The sequence below is a fragment of the Pipistrellus kuhlii genome, unplaced genomic scaffold (assembly GCF_014108245.1).
Source record: "Pipistrellus kuhlii isolate mPipKuh1 unplaced genomic scaffold, mPipKuh1.p scaffold_m20_p_8, whole genome shotgun sequence".
Classification (NCBI taxonomy): domain Eukaryota; kingdom Metazoa; phylum Chordata; class Mammalia; order Chiroptera; family Vespertilionidae; genus Pipistrellus; species Pipistrellus kuhlii.
The window spans coordinates 29,521,643-29,536,543 of record NW_023425584.1 but is presented as its reverse complement, the minus strand read 5'-3'; the positions used below and the strand labels follow the sequence as shown (position 1 = coordinate 29,536,543).

At 60.8% G+C, this 14,901-nt stretch overlaps 1 protein-coding gene across 1 annotated transcript; it reads right to left on the bottom strand.

Annotated features, from left to right (window-relative positions):
* Window positions 1–5,512, bottom strand: PITX1 (paired like homeodomain 1). Its single transcript, XM_036424635.2, has 3 exons — window positions 4,956–5,512; window positions 2,619–2,848; window positions 1–723 (listed from the first exon to the last, which is right to left on the bottom strand). The coding sequence occupies exons 1-3, from the start codon at window positions 5,122–5,124 to the stop codon at window positions 181–183; spliced, it is 942 nt and encodes a 313-aa protein (XP_036280528.1). The 5' UTR covers window positions 5,125–5,512; the 3' UTR covers window positions 1–180.
* Window positions 5,513–14,901: the final 9,389 nt, after the last annotated feature.

Below are 14,901 nucleotides of genomic sequence, written 5' to 3'. Positions count from 1 at the left end.
TTTGGGAGGGCAGAGTGGGGTCCGGAAAAGCAAACACAAAACCAGCCCGGAGGGGGGCAGGCGGGGGAGGAGGGGCTGCGCGGGCGGCACGAGGCCGGGCGCCGGGAGCGGGGCCGGCGCGCGCCCTCCGCCCCCCGCCCAGCGCCGCGCGGCCCCGCGGGCGGCCGGCCGGCCGGGCGGTCAGCTGTTGTACTGGCAGGCGTTGAGGCCGGAGGCCGGGCCCTGCAGGCCGCCGTAGCCGAACGACGAGTGCTGCTTGGACTTGAGCCGCAGGCTGGCCAGGCTGGAGTTGCACGTGTCCCGGTAGACGCTGTAGGGCGAGGCGGGCGCGCCGTACGGGCAGGCGCCGGGGGACATGGCCGAGTTGAGCGAGGAGCCGGTGAGGTTGTTGATGTTGTTGAGGCCGGAGTTGGGCATGCCGGGCACGGCGCCCGGGCCCATGCCCGACGGCATGGTCATGGAGGAGATGGAGCTGGGCGCCGAGAACATGGACTGCGACGACAGCGGGCTCATGGAGTTGAAGAAGGTGAAGCTCTTGGTGGAGAGCGGCGCCGGCGCCAGGCTCTTGGCCGCCCAGTTGTTGTAGGAGTAGCCGGCGGCGTACACGTCCTCGTAGGGCTGCACCAGGCCGCTGAACTGCGGCACGTAGCCGCCCTTGCACAGGTCCAGCTGCTGGTTCCGCTCGCGCTTCCGCCACTTGGCCCGCCGGTTCTTGAACCAGACCTGCAGGGAGGGGGCGGACAGGGTCAGCGCTGCGGGCTGCCGAAGGCCGGACCACCCCCTCCCTCCGCGCCCTCGCCCAGCCGCCTTCTTTCTCTCCCAATACCGCTTCTTTCCTTCCCGATCTCCTGCCTTCTCTCCATAATGGTTGCTTTCCTGTCCCCAGGAAAAATGAGTCTTTTCCTTTTTTTTTTTTCATCTTTATCCTCTTTCCCAAATTAAATCCGTTTTCTCCTTCTAATACACAGATCGTGTTTTAACAAATATTCGTTTTCCCCCCTTTCCTTTCTCAACCAGGCTACCGTCTGATTTCTTCCCCAAAAGGTCCCTGCCTGTCTCCTAGACAGCCCATCATTTTTTCTTCTCCCTTGAATACAAAAAGTATTCTTCTTCCCTGGAACGGAATTATTCCTCCTCCCCCCATTGTTCAATCTGTCTTTTATTCCTCACAGAGTTCGTTTCCATCTTTTTTGGCAATATTTGACACACTCATTTGTCCCAAACGTTTATTTTCGTTTGGTCCACACTACTCTCTGAACAACTCTCTTCTCTCTTTCAAACTCTCGTTGTCCCCCATTTTGATGCTTTTGATTCCTCCAAATAATTTTTTTTCCTTTCCAAATATCTGACCTTCACTGTTTCTCTCAACAGTTGATTATTTTCTCAAATACTCCATCTTTTGCGTCTCCCTTAAATATTTAATTTCTTCTCTGCCGCCTAAGCATATGCCAAATACGTTTCTCTACAAATGTTTAATTTCCTTTCACTTCACGCTAGTTTCTCTACCCTCCTCTCCACTTTCTCCCACAGAAGTTAGTAAAAACCTATCCTTCTCCCCCGACTCCTGGTCCTTTCGGATCCTCACCCGTCTTCCCTCTGCCCTCCCAGCCCTGCCGCACTGAGCAGAGTTTCCCCAGCTACTTGCTAGCCCCTGTCTCTCAGCCTTCTCCGGCTCCAGCACTGACACGGCCTGATTCCACCCGCAGCCCGCCATAAACCCGGCAGGACCAGTGAGCTCAGGATCACTGAGTGCTGTCTTCACCCCCCTGTCCCACCGGGCCGGCCTTGGCTAGGGAGGAGTGGAAGCTGAGGTCAGAGCAGGAGTCCAGGTGGGACTTTGGTCCGGCTTGGGACGCGCTCCCAATATGATTAAATATTTGCGCACCGAAGAAGAAATGATTCTCGCGCTGCACTGGCAGGAAAGCCTCGCTTTTACTGGGAACAGAATGGTGAGGGCTCTGTAGGGTGGTCTGGTCCTGGTCAGAAACCTTATATCTCCAAAGGGACTCGACCTGATGGTCGGTCACTCATCCACCAGAGCTGCCCCCCCCCCCTCCGCCCAACCCCCTGACCCCAAGCCTACAGGAAAGGGAATCAGGGAAAGGACCCGGCTACTGACTGGCTGGATAGCTGGGGAGGAGTCAGGTGGCGAATTTCAGAAATTTTGGAGAAGCCGGCAAGGGAGACCGGAGTTGAGGCACCTTTGGGGCCTCTCGCGGGCTGCCAGGAAGGACCAGCCTTTCCCTTTCGTTTTCCGGGGAAGGCGCCGCTCTGAGGTCCCCGGCGGCGGCGGGGAACCCTCCGCGCTGTCTGGGCGGGACCCACCCGCGTGGGCCCTGGGGCCTCGGGGCGTGGAAGGTTCCCCGGGGCCACGTGTCTGGCCTGGGCTGCAGCAGAGCCCGAGGGTCAGGTAGGATGCGGGTCAGAGGGACTGAAGGACCGCACCGCCGAGGGTGCTGGGGCTGAAGGGCTTGGCGGAGGCCGGGCGGGCTGGGCTTGGGGTGGACTCCGCCGTGGGGGAGAGAGGGAGCAGGTCTGCGCGGCGGGAAAGGGAAGGTCTGGGCGCCGGCCTAAGCCTCCGAGGCCGCCCGCCGGCCGCCTGCGTGCGCCCCACTCACCCGCACGCGCGGCTCCGTGAGGTTGGTCCACACGGCGATCTCCTCGCGCATGCTCATGTCGGGGTAGCGGTTCCTCTGGAACGTGGCTTCCAGCTCCTGCAGCTGCTGGCTGGTGAAGTGCGTGCGCTGCCGCCGCTGCTTCTTCTTCTTGGCCGGGTCCTCCGCGCCGCCGCAGCCCGCGCCGCCCGCGCCGTCCTCCGGCCCCTTGGGTTCCCCGCCGCGCTCCTTCTCTGCAGCGGGCGGACCGGCGCCCGTCACCTCGGGCTCCTGCCCGTGGGTACCCCGTCCCGGCTCCACCGAACAACCCGCCGTGGGCGCCGGCGGCCCTCCCTCCCGCCGGGGGCCCTGGTGCCGCCCCATTTGGGCAGAGCCCGCCGGGCGCCTGGTGGTCGGTAGTCACCTCTGGTCTGGGTGCGCGGAGCAGAGGAGCCGAGCCAGGGGCCTGGGCTCCCGGCAGGGCAGGGCCTGCCCTCCTAGCCTGGCTGAGGCTCGAGCCCAGCTGCGAATGTTGGCGGCAATGGTACGACTTTCAAGAGTCAGTCTGAATTCGAGGGAGGCCTCTGCTGTTCTGAGCTAGGGTCAGATTTTTCTAGCCTGAAGCTAGCTGGTCCGTGGAGCCTGAGCGAGGTGGTCTGGCCTGCAGCCCTCCACCCTCTTCTCCCCGGGCTGCCTCTGGGCGGGCAGACACCGTCTTGCTCTGGGCCTCAGCTCCAGGCCTCAAGTCCCGAGGCCCAGCCGCAGCCCCAGCAGCCCAGGCTGACGGACTGTCTAGCTGACCTGGAGCTCTAGCCTCTCTCTCCCTTGTAGCTACAAAACACACGCAGTCATAGAAACACTGAAGCATAAAAAAAGAACTTCGAAGCAAAGCACAGAAGCCCCAAAAAAGTTCACAGCTCAAAGCCTACAAGCACAGAAAGGGCCAGAAACTCTTAAAAGTAGTCAGGTAGGCACACAGAGCAGATGCGGAGTAAGCAGCCACAAGCACACCCTCACTGAATGCAGCGCTGTGCCTGTCTGCACGCCCGGAGACACAGGCACTCACTTCTCTGGGGTTTAAAAAATCAATGTGCTGTGGTAGATAGCTTTTAACCCCTTCTCAGGAATGTCCTTCTGAGGTGATTTCTGAATCCCAGGGAAATACAACAGTATAGTTAGATAACTTAAAACCCCCCCAAAGAACACTCCTGTAAATAGATTTTTAAAAAACTGCCCGAGAAACGCGCCATTTTGGATTGACTTTTAAAAATCTCCCGAAGAATAGTGTTGCATGTAGATATTTTAAATTCCAGGGAAATATACCTATGACAGTACTTCTTTCTGTATCGAAAAATAGTTAACGTTTAAATTCATGCTCATCGATTTTGTTTTAAAAAGCAACCTATAACGACATATTTCTCTGGGTTTTAAAAATAAAAAAAACCAAGCAAGCAAAGGCCATGTTTAAAACTTTTGAAAACAAAAGTACAGTCCAGCGTTAAAGTCACTTAGGGATGCAAAACAGAAATAAATAGAGATTAAAAACGCGTGGAGAAGCTCTCCGCGGTGGATTAAAAAATGAACGAAGCGGAGGACCCCCCTGGCCCGGGAGCGGGGAGCCGGCCAACGCCGGCCCCGGTGGGCGCTGATTGCGGACCCAGGAGGTGGGCCAGGACCAGGACGGGGTCGCGGGCCGCCTGGGCCGGGAAGAAAGGCTGGAGCTGGGAGAGTGTGGCCTCGCGGAGACAGGGCCCAGCGGAGTGGAAGCCCGGCCCGCGGCCAAGCGGGCTCCCTGCTCCCCTGGTTCGCGCTGCCGGGGACCCCAAGCTTAGGGGGTCTTGCCTGGAGTCCCTGGGACCGCTCTCCCTCGCTATCCTCCGTCTGTTTTCCTTTTCCTTGAGGTTGTCTCCACCTCGATGACCCCGTTTGCTTTTCTGACTTTCATCGCCCCCCTTCTCTTTGGGATCTCCTCTTCAATCTGTCACCCACTGCCGGTGTGTCTGTCCCCTTCTCTGTCTCTCTGGATACTTTTCTCTCATCACCTTTTTCGATAGATCTGCTCTTTTCATTTGGTTGATTGGCCTCATGGCACTCAATTGCGAAAACCTAACTCTCCCCCGTTCTATTCACTCCTTAGCAAGAGGGGCAGCCCGCTCCTCGGGGGGGTTGTGGGTTCGTGGGTCTGCGGGTCTCGGGGCGCGTGGGGACCCCGTGGAAACGCCCCGGGAGAGCACCAGGTGTCCCTCCACAAAGCGTGCACATTTCCGCGCTCACGGACGGATGGGGAACGGGAAAGGGGCAGGTCCCACGCGGGGCGCGGCGGCCAGGCCCTGCTCCTGGCTCCCGGCTCGGTGCGCTTACCTGGCAGCTCCGTGTCCGACGACTCGCTGGCCGAGTTCTCGAGCGGCTCCCGCGGGTCGGCGGCGCGGGCCAAGTGGAAGGCGGGCCCCATGTCGTGCGGCGGCGGCGGCGGCGGCCGGAGCCCCTCGGGCAGGCGCTCCAGGCTCATGCCCCCCTTGAAGGCGTCCATGGAGGCGGGGACCGTGGCGGACGCTCCAGGGGCCGGGGCTAGGCGCGCCCGGCCGTCCTGGCTGCGACCTGCGGGGACAAGAGCGCGGAGCCTAAGCGGCCGCCCCCCGGGGCCGCCCGCGCCCGCAGCGCCGCCGCGCCTGCCCCATGGGCCGCCCGGGGCTGCGGGGCCGGGCGGGCGGCGGCAGCAGCAGCGGCTTCTCGCGACCGGGCGCCCGGCTCCGCGCTCCGCTCCCGCCGCTCGGGCCCCAGCCGCCCGCCCGGCCCCGGCTACAGGGCTCCCGGTCCCGGGCCGGTTTCTAAGGCTCCGGACGGCGCCGGCAGAATCTGTCTTAAAGCGACAGTGCGCACCGCCAGGTTCCAGCAGTCCCTGCGCCAGGGGTGGTGGGTGGGGTGGGCCCGGGTGGGAGGGGGCTGGGGAGGAGGGAGCGAGCGAGAGAACGAGGGAGCCGGGGAGCGCGGGCGGAATCCAGCCCCGAGCCGCCCGCGCTGCCGGCGCGCCCTCTCCGCCGCCCGCCCTCCCTCCCTCCCTCCCTCCCGGCCTCGCCCGCGCCCTCCTCCTCCTCCCAGGCACCTTCCCGCCGCCTCCGCCCCTCCCCCGCCCCCCGCGGCCTCCCCGGCCTCTCCCTCCTCCCGGTGACACACCGAGCTCTCCCTGCGCCGCACAAAAGAAACGCGTCTGGCCTGCACGTCCCGCGCGGCTGGTGCCCACCTCGGTCCCCAAAGGACTGGTTTCGCTCAGAACCCACTGCTGTCTGGGCCCCGAGGCCCCCAGCCCCCGGGCGAGAACGGCTCAGGACGAGGGACTGTTCCCCGAGCAGGAGCGCACCGAGCGGGCGCCTCGCAGGGGCAGAGCGCAGGGTCGGCCCGTCAGCTCCCAGCAGCGTCCTGGTCCAGGGGCCGCCGGCCCCTCCTTCCCAGGCCTCTTCTCCCGGGACCTGCGCCCGCCCGGCTGAGTGACAGCAGCCTGTGCTCTAATGGGCCCCCGGATGCTGCCTCCTAATTAGCTTGGACCCTCTCCCCCAAGGCTGCTTCGCGGGCCCCCGCCTCTGCACCGCAGTCAATTTTCCGGGATTGGGAGAGAACGGATGGCTTCTAATCAGACGAAACGTTTCTGTTGGCTCCAGTCCGCTGGCGAGGGAAGCAGGAGACCCCTGAGCCCCGCCAGGCCCCCGGCCTCTCCTAGAGGGCTCACTCCTCTCGTTTCGCACCTTTAACCATCCGGCCAAATCCACTGGGCGGGGAGGCCCTTGGCAGCCACAGGGTGGGTCTCTGCCCCCTTCAGGGCAGTTTGTAGCCACCTGGGGCCTCTGCTTGGGATTCCCAGAGCTGCAGGCACAGGCCTGGCAGGCCAGGTGACTGCAGTTTCCCAACGCGGGGCCTGCAGCCCAGGAAGCCTGCGGTGGAGCTTCCCTCCTGGGCACAGGCAAAGACGCTCCCCTCCACTCCCCACCCCTGGGAACGACCCCCTCCCTGAGTCCTCCTACTTCAGTTTGTTGAAGGATTTTGCTCAATAATTGTTAACTGGTCTGGAGTCCTCAGAGTCTTGAGTAAACAGGTGACAAGCTGGGGTGACAGGGTGGGGCCCTGACCTGTTTTTCTGGACGAAGCTGGACCCCAGGCTGCCCTCTGCTCCTTACCTGCCGAGGAGCAGTGCAGGACAGTGGCCTGGGGGAGAAACACTGCCCTACTTTCCAGGCCCGGAGCGCCCCCTCCCCCCCAGGGCCCCGCGCATCCTCATCTCCTCCTCTGCTTGGGACGGAACATGCAGCATGCAGGTTGTCCGTGTCTGGGGTGCTCTGCAAGAACTGCCCGAGTCCTCACCCTGACTCCCCATCAGAGTTGCCCCAGGCTGAGCTCCTTGGTGAGGATTGCAGGGGCAGGTGGAGTGTGGGACCGGGCCTGCCTCTCACCCCCTCAGCCTCACCCCAAGGAGGCTGAGGCCCTGGGGAGAAGGCATGGTTTCTTAGGGCCTGGTCCACGCTCTCTGGGTGCCCTTCAACACAGGGGAGGGCCTGAGGCTGAGGCCAGATGCAGTTGGGGTTGGGGAGTCTCAGATATTCCCGCCCTTTTCTTCCAAAGGGGATGTTTCTCTAAGTTGAGACTCCCAGGATGAAAACAGTCTTGAGGTGTGTGTGCAGGAGTGTGAGGGGGGGAATGGCCTAGGAGGGAGACATGGTGAGAGATGGTTGCTCAGCATTTGCTGCATTTGCCATCAGCCCCATCTTTTATCACAGTTCTTGGCTGAGTCTCCTTTGGAGGAGGTGCCCAGATGCTATAGCATGCCAGAAGTGCCCCCTCACCTGCACCTTGTAGTTGCTTTTACCCTGACAGGACGACGTGCCACCCTGCATGCCTGGGTACATACATACTGCATACTCACACAGGTGTGCTGTGTACACACAGACACACATACTCCCTCATCCACACACAGGAGTCACATATGTGTCCACACAGCCAGGCCTCTGCTCCCAGATCGCTGCTGACATTTGGCACAAAATCTCACTGGCAGGGGAAAGGAGGGGTGTTCTAAGCGTGCCCAGCATCAGGCCAAGGGGCCAGGCACAGTGCCTTTCTGGGTGGGAACAAGGAATAAATGTTCTGCGATGGTTACCCAGGCTGAGGGTCACAATCGTCCCGCTTCCCAGAGGGCAGAAGAGTCAGGCCTTCCATGAATAAGAACTGTGTTGTGACTCTGCAGCTTTAGCTACTGAGTCTGAAGGGCTTGCCTCTCTCCGCTGATGGATTTAATGTAATTATTGTTCACCTGTAGTGACTGTGTCCCTCTGGACCCAAGCCTCTGGCAGAGCTCTAGGCAGTCACAATACTCCCTATATTTGGAAATATTAATGCCTGCTTTGCGGATGGAAAGGCCCTCAGACTATTGTAGGCCTTTATCTACATATCTACCTAGGGCTCTGAGCCCCAGAGAGGGGCTGCGCCGCTGGTCCCAGGCAGCGCTGACTAAGGAGGGGCCCCTGGCCGGATCCTGGGTGTTGACTGGAGAAGGGACCTGGGCGCGCACGCTCTTTTTCTCGGGCCACACCCTCTCCTGGACACCGTCCCAGGCAGGCTAGGGGCTTCCTGCGCTCTCACAGGTATCTCACAGGCGAAACAGGCCGGGAGGCAGGTCTCTTCCCGGAGGAAGTGTAGTGGCCCCGTGGCCTGGCTTTGCTGTGTGTCTTGGATAAGGTCTGACCTGCATGTACCTCAGGCCTTCGTTCCCATGTCTGACATGGGACAGAGCACCGCCTGCTGCTGCTTCAGCCTTCAGCCCACTTGACAATGAAGCACGAGAAAAGGAAGGACGGGGCTCAGTGGAGTAGGAACCATGCGCCCTGTTCTTCCTCCCTCCGGGCCACACCGAGCTGGCAGTGATTTTGAGACTTTGGGTGACTTTCAGGGGCTGAGCAGAGAGCAGTCTGGGCTGCTGTGGGGGGTGAAGTAGTCCCTCTGAGGGCTCTGCCTGAGGCTGGACTCAAAACAGACTCTGCATCCACCAATGGTTTCGCTATTTTATTTGGGAAGGGTGGTTGGAGGGTCCTCATGGAGGGCATCCTTCCACCTACTTAGCGGGGGCAGGGATACCCTGCTACCCTGCCCTAATCTTCAAATAAGAATCAAGAGATTTTAGGAAAAGGGAAGGAATGTGCCATGGCTTGCCCCCAGGGCCATCCATGACTCTCTGGGACATTCCAGCCCTAAGCCTCTTAGGCCCGTGGAGAAGTTCAAACTAGAAAACCCAGTTTGGGTAGTGCAGCCCGGACCACCTACTGCCTTCCGCCGGGTCTAAGACCCCCTCCCCAATAAAAGCTTTTATTTCTTTGAATGCAAGTAATTACTGGGTGAGGGGAGAAGAGGTACTCAGGTAGGCAATGGGGACAATCTCACTGGATTCTTTAGGCTTCAGAGGACCGACCACAGCCTGAAGCTTCCTGTCAGTCGGGGCTCTCCAGCCTGCCCGGTGGGGAGAGAGCTGGGTGGATTGGGGCAGGATGGCTGGGTGGGGTGGCTGATGGGACCATGGAACTCGGAACACTCTGGCAGCAGCTGGTAAGAGCCCATGGGTCTCCCTGCTCACCCCAGTGCGCTGCTTGCTACCTGATTCCCAAGAGCCTCGGAGCCAAGCGGAAGAGAAGGCTGGGAAACTGGCAGTGGCCGGTCACACAGCTGGGGTCAGCTTTTGCAGTATCCTCTCCCCAGCAGCCAATTTGCCCAGAGAAGGGCACCCCGAGCGTGGCTCGAAGGTCAGCAAACGCTGCCTCTATGTCCTAGAGTCCAGGCAGCCTGGTCGCCATGTCTTAGTCCACTTCTTTTCCTCTTCCCAGTAGCGATCCGGAGTCCCAAAGCAGTCCGAAGGAAGGGCAGGAGGCCAGCAAGTCCCTCCTGAGCCGCCGGCCTGCCGCTGCCCGAAGCTCTTGCCATTCCTGGGAGACCCTGCCCTCCACGGAGTGGACAGCAGCCTGAGGTTGCTTTACTCTGACTCTGGTGGCTGGCAGGCCCCTGGGATGCCAAGCGAACGCGGAGCCTAAGCTCCTTAGGAAAGTGAACTGAAATCTTTTTGAATTCAGGGAATCTCTAAATTGGAAAACCTCGGAGCCAGGATTTGGGCCTGGGGTTCCGATCTCTGCGATGCCGACCTCGGTGCTCTGGCTCTCCCGCCGCTGAATCCGCCGGGATTCAGGAGGCCGGCCCGGTTCAGACCTCCAGACCCGCGTCTAGAGAAGCGCCCTGTGGTCGGGAACCCCGCGTCTACAGCGGCACCCGAGGGAGCCGCGGGGAGGTCTCTTTTGGAGTGTGCGATGAGCTTTTGGGGTTTCTCTTAGGGTACGGAAAGCCCGGCCCGCGCCAGGGAGGCGGCCGCGGCGCCCGGTGCGCCCCGCGCTGCGGGGCCGTGGGTCCTCGGCGGGCGCCCCGCGCCCAGGCTGCGGCCGGGCCCACGGCGGCGGCTGTTCTGTGGCGCGGCCGTCCCAACGAACACGCGTACGAACGAAGCGGTTTCGTTTAGGGAAAATACCCTCTTGACGCGAAGCTAAGGCCGGAGTCCCCTGGAGTGCCGAGGGGCCCTCGCTCCGGCCAGTGCCGCGCCCCCATCCCCGCGAGCGGCAGGAGCGGCGGGCGGCCCCTCGCCGCCTTCCCCGCGGAGGTCCCCGAGGCCGCGCCGCGAGGGGCGCGCTCAGGCTCTGCCCGGCGCAGGGCTGGGGCCCGCGCCTTCGAACCCGCTGCCTCTTGGGGTGCCGCGGCCGAGGCGGGGGCAGGCCCACCCGCTAGGGGAGGCGACACGGGCGCAGGAAGGGGATCCTCGGCTGCCTCGATGGCGCCCGGCGTTCCGCGCGGCGCGCCCCGTCCCTCGCCCCGGGCAGGACGCCTCGAGGGCAAACGGCGCTGAAACCGGCCACCGCCCCCCGCGCCCCAACACCGCGGAGACCCGTGCCCCTCGCCCCGTGACTCTTACCCGCGGTGCGGCCCGTCGGCTGCGCTCTCCGCCGCCGCTCCGGCCCGGGCTCGGGTTTCGCTGCGGCCGCGCCGGCTCCGCTGCGTCTCGGGCTCCGCGCGGTCTCGCCCGCCGCTCGCTACATCCCCGCGCGCTCGGTCCGCGCCGCCGCGGCCGGGCCGCTCCTCCCGCCGCCGCCGCCCGGCGCCCGCGGGGAAGGCGGGGACAGGGCTGGGGAGGCGGGAAGAGGGGAGGGGAAGCGGGGCGCTCGCCCGGGCTAACGGGGAGGGGGCGGCGCGCAGCCCCGCAGGCGAGGGGTCCAGGCCTCCCTCGGAGCGCAGAAGGGGTCCCCGGGGCTTGCGGCTGGGGCCTGAGGTCAGGGAGAGGGCTCCGTGCTTCGCGCCGGAGGAGGGGCCCGGCCGCACGCGGATGAAGCCGAGGCGGGTGCGAGGTCTCTCCTTTGGGCTCAGTTTCCCACCTGGCACCCAGTCGGAGTCTGGTCAGAATTTCCTTGGGTCCTGCCGGGGGACAGTCAAGCCCCCGTTCTGCGTTCTGCGTTCTGCGTGCGATTAGGCCTCCCCCGCTTTCTGCTCAGCCTGCGGGAGGGAGCTGGACTTGCATGGTGGCAGAAAGGGTCCGTGGAGCAGAGCGTGGCAGCAAGGGAGGTTTTGAGGACAGACCCTAGGCTGCTATTGTGTGTGTGTTATTGGGGAGGGGCCACCACCCGACCTTTCCTGCTTGGAGGACCCCCCTCCCCCTCAATCCTCCTCTCAGGGGTGGGCCGATGAGGAAAGGGGAGACCATTCCACAAGGACAAATGCCTCTGTGACCCCTTGTCCAGGGCCCCACCTGCACACTCTCCTGCAGTCGCCCTTCTGGCCGGGGCACAGGGGAGGACATGGTCAACCTGGCCCCATCGGCCTGTCCCTGGCTGGTGGCCATTGGGAGATGGGCGCGTCTGAGGGGGACTGGGTTCCACCTGCAGGAGACCGTTCCCTAGCGTTGTCCACGGACGGGAAGCCCGGGCAGGAAGCCTTTGTGGGGAAATCAAGTGGCGGCCGAACAGGCTCTTGCTTCCTCATGGCGCCCAGTCTGAGCCCGCTGCTCCGGGAACAGTGCGATGGGACTCCAGTGTGGAGGGTCGGTGCATTAGGAACTGGCACTGCCCACGGACAGCCGGACAGCCGGACAGCCGCAGGGCTCCGGGGCCGCGGCTTTGGCTCAAGGTGCCAGGAGATGGCAGTGCGATGGCCAGGCATCAATGTTTCCTGAGGTGCCTCCCTGGCGGCGCCTCCCTGCCTGCTTCTCCCCACAGCTGCTGCGGAGCTAGCCGGCGGGCTCAGGCTCCCTCACAGCCCGGGGCCACCTGGCCAGAGACACGGAAGACCCCCTCCGAACCCGAACCCGGAACCGCCTCAAACACCCAGATTCGGAAGTCTGCCCGCTCCAAGCCAGAGGCTGCAGTGCTCCCGCCCTGAGGGGTCGCTCTGCACCCTGTCCTGTTATCGGGGATCCCACAACTCCCCCTCTGCTCCCAGCAGAGGAACTCCTTCTGGGGGGTGCATGTGGCTCCTGCACACAGGAGCGGAAGGGTTAAGAACCAAGGCCTTGAGGCCTGCCTTTTCAGAGCTGGCTGAAACGCAGGCTTGGACCCTTCGCTTCAGGAATCCCATCCTCTGCTTCTCCCGCTGCCACAAGAACTGTTTTATGTGTGAAACGGGTTTGCTGGTTGGTCTGGCCCTGAGCGCTGCTAGGCTGAGAAGCATCTGACCTTGTCTCAGGCAGCCTCTCTTCCCCTCTCCCCCCAGATGCCCAGGCCTCTTCCCACATAACAGCAACTGCTTGGCCATTACTCTATGTGTGGGGTGGCTTTCACTCCGGCGGCGTCTGCGTCAGGAAATCACACCGTCCTATCCCCGAACACCAGCAATTTCCCCTGGTTTGTTCCCTAGTGTGACTGGTCATGTGCATGTGATTCTTTTTTTTTTTATTAAATAAAATGTTTTATTGATATTTTACAGAGAGGAAGGGAGAGAGAATAGAGAGCTAGAAACATCGATGAGAGAGAAACATCGACCAACTGCCTCCTGCACACCCCCTACCAGAGATGTGCCCACAACCAAGGTACATGCCCTTGACCGGAATCGAACCTGGGGCCTTTCAGTCCGCAGGCCGATGCTCTATCCACTGAGCTAAACGTGTTTCCGCGTGCATGTGATTCTTGACATCTGTTTATCCCCAGGCAGAGCCCTTGGTACCCCGAAGCTGCCCCTGAGACCCAGTAGCCAGAGTTGGAATCTTGTCTGTGTCTTTTACTAGCTATGTGGCCTTGGGTAAATCACATAAGCTCTCCTGGCCTTAGCTTCCCTGCCTGTGAAATGGGACGATAGTAAGAGTGTGTAAGCACTGAGAAATCTATGAGATGTTGGAGGTGAGGGGTGTGGCCCTGCGTGAGGGTGGGCTCACAGCGATACCTGCCAGGCTGCTTTGTTCTTTAAAACAATTTGCTCTCATTTTTGATTCCTGCTTTCTCCAGGGGGGTCGCGATGGTTTAGTCAAGTAGGAGCAGCCCCCTCCTCGGATTCAGTGATCTGCCCCTCATCTCCTGCTTAGCTACTTAGGATGTTTCCGACCAGGGAAGCTGGGCAGGCCAGCGGGGTGGGACCAGGGCCCAAAGGCCTGGAAGTTCTTGGTGAACTGAAGTGGGTCAAACAGACTTTTTGTGATCTTATTTTTGCTCCTTTCAAAAAGGATTTTTACAATTTCCCTTTAGGTTTTGACATCGTGGGGTGCACACATTCCCACTTGGAAGGCAGTGAGTGAGCTCAGGCGTCAGAAAGAGGGACGCTGGAGCTGGGCCTCCCAGGAACAGAAGTAACACAGTTCTGGAATATCACTTTGGCTTCCAGGTTACTAATCAGAAAAGGTCAGCAAAATTAGCTGATACATTTGCTTTGTCATTCCTTCCAAACTGACATCTTTCCTCTAATTAGACTGAGATGAACTTGTACCACGAGTTCACACAAACCATAATAAATGGACACATGTCCTCAGTTGTAGTTATGCAGAAAGGCATTGTTATAAATTCTTCCAGCAGCATTTTTTTTTAAATCTTAATATCCAGTAAAAGTAGGGAGGGAGGTTGTCCTTTCCCTTTATAGCTCTATTGCAATAGTACGGAAATCAATATTTGTGTAATGGTTGATTAAAACCTGTTGCCCCATCCCTGGTAAGCTTGATAGCAGGGCCTGCAGCCTCTATTGCCAACCATAGGACCCTGTCTAGGATGGGCAAAGGGACTTGGTGTAGCTCACGTGCCCCCCTGCTGGCCCTCATCTTGTGGGGAAGAGGGACTCAGGGCTACGGTTGGCTGGCAGGGCTAGAGTCACAGGCTCCGCCTCCCAAGGGCGAAAGGGGGAGCTTCATCCCTCTTAGGAATACTTGCCGCACCTCCTCAGGGATACTGGCTGCTGCCCTGGAGCGAGGTCTGCGAGCTGCAGAGAAGTCCCTGCCCTGTGAGGGTTCTCAGAACAACAGGTCCTGAAGGTGTTGGCAGAGAGGGCGCTCCACAGCGATAGGGAAGCCTTGGTTCTGCGGGGAGAGTCTGAGGTCCTTCAGGATTGTCCCTGCCCTCGTCTGTGGGCAGGAGTGGAGGGCCACTAGGAAGTCTGAGGGGTGGGTTAGAGTCTGCTGACTCATAGATAGGGATGGACTCACAGAGCGAGGGAGGGCACCTGCTTGTACTCCCCTTTTCACCTGTGAGGAGGGAGTTGGAGGCCCTAACGTTAGAGAGGAACCCGCAGGATCAGGTGAGGAATTAATGTATTCCATAATTTTTATATTGTACTCTGAGCTTCCCAGCAGCCAAAGCAAAAACAGAAACCAGTCCAGTATCTCAAGTTTTTGTTTGTTTTTTTTTTCATTGAAATAGTGGGAAGAGACCTGGTCTGGGGCCTTGTTGGACCAGCCTCTATCAGGTCAGCAAAAAGACAGCACATACTCTGTGCCTGTGATGGCAGATAGACAGCAGTGGTTGGCTCCCGCTCACTTAGGTTGAGTCCGGGAGCCAGACACACCAACCCATACACCCGGGTAGCACAGTGTTGAAGAGGAAATCTGAAACCTGGCGTTGAAGGGTCTTGAGTGACAGACAGACCTTAAGGTTGCCTGGAACAGTTTTTCACCCCACCAGGGACAGCACTGGACAGGTGGGAAAGGCAGAGAATGGGGAAGAGGAAGGTGGCGGACTAAGTGGGAACCAGATACTATGGGGCTTCATAATCCTGGTTAGGAGGCTGGGACATTGTCCCGAAGGCAAAGAGGAGGAGGCGAAGGGTTTAAGCC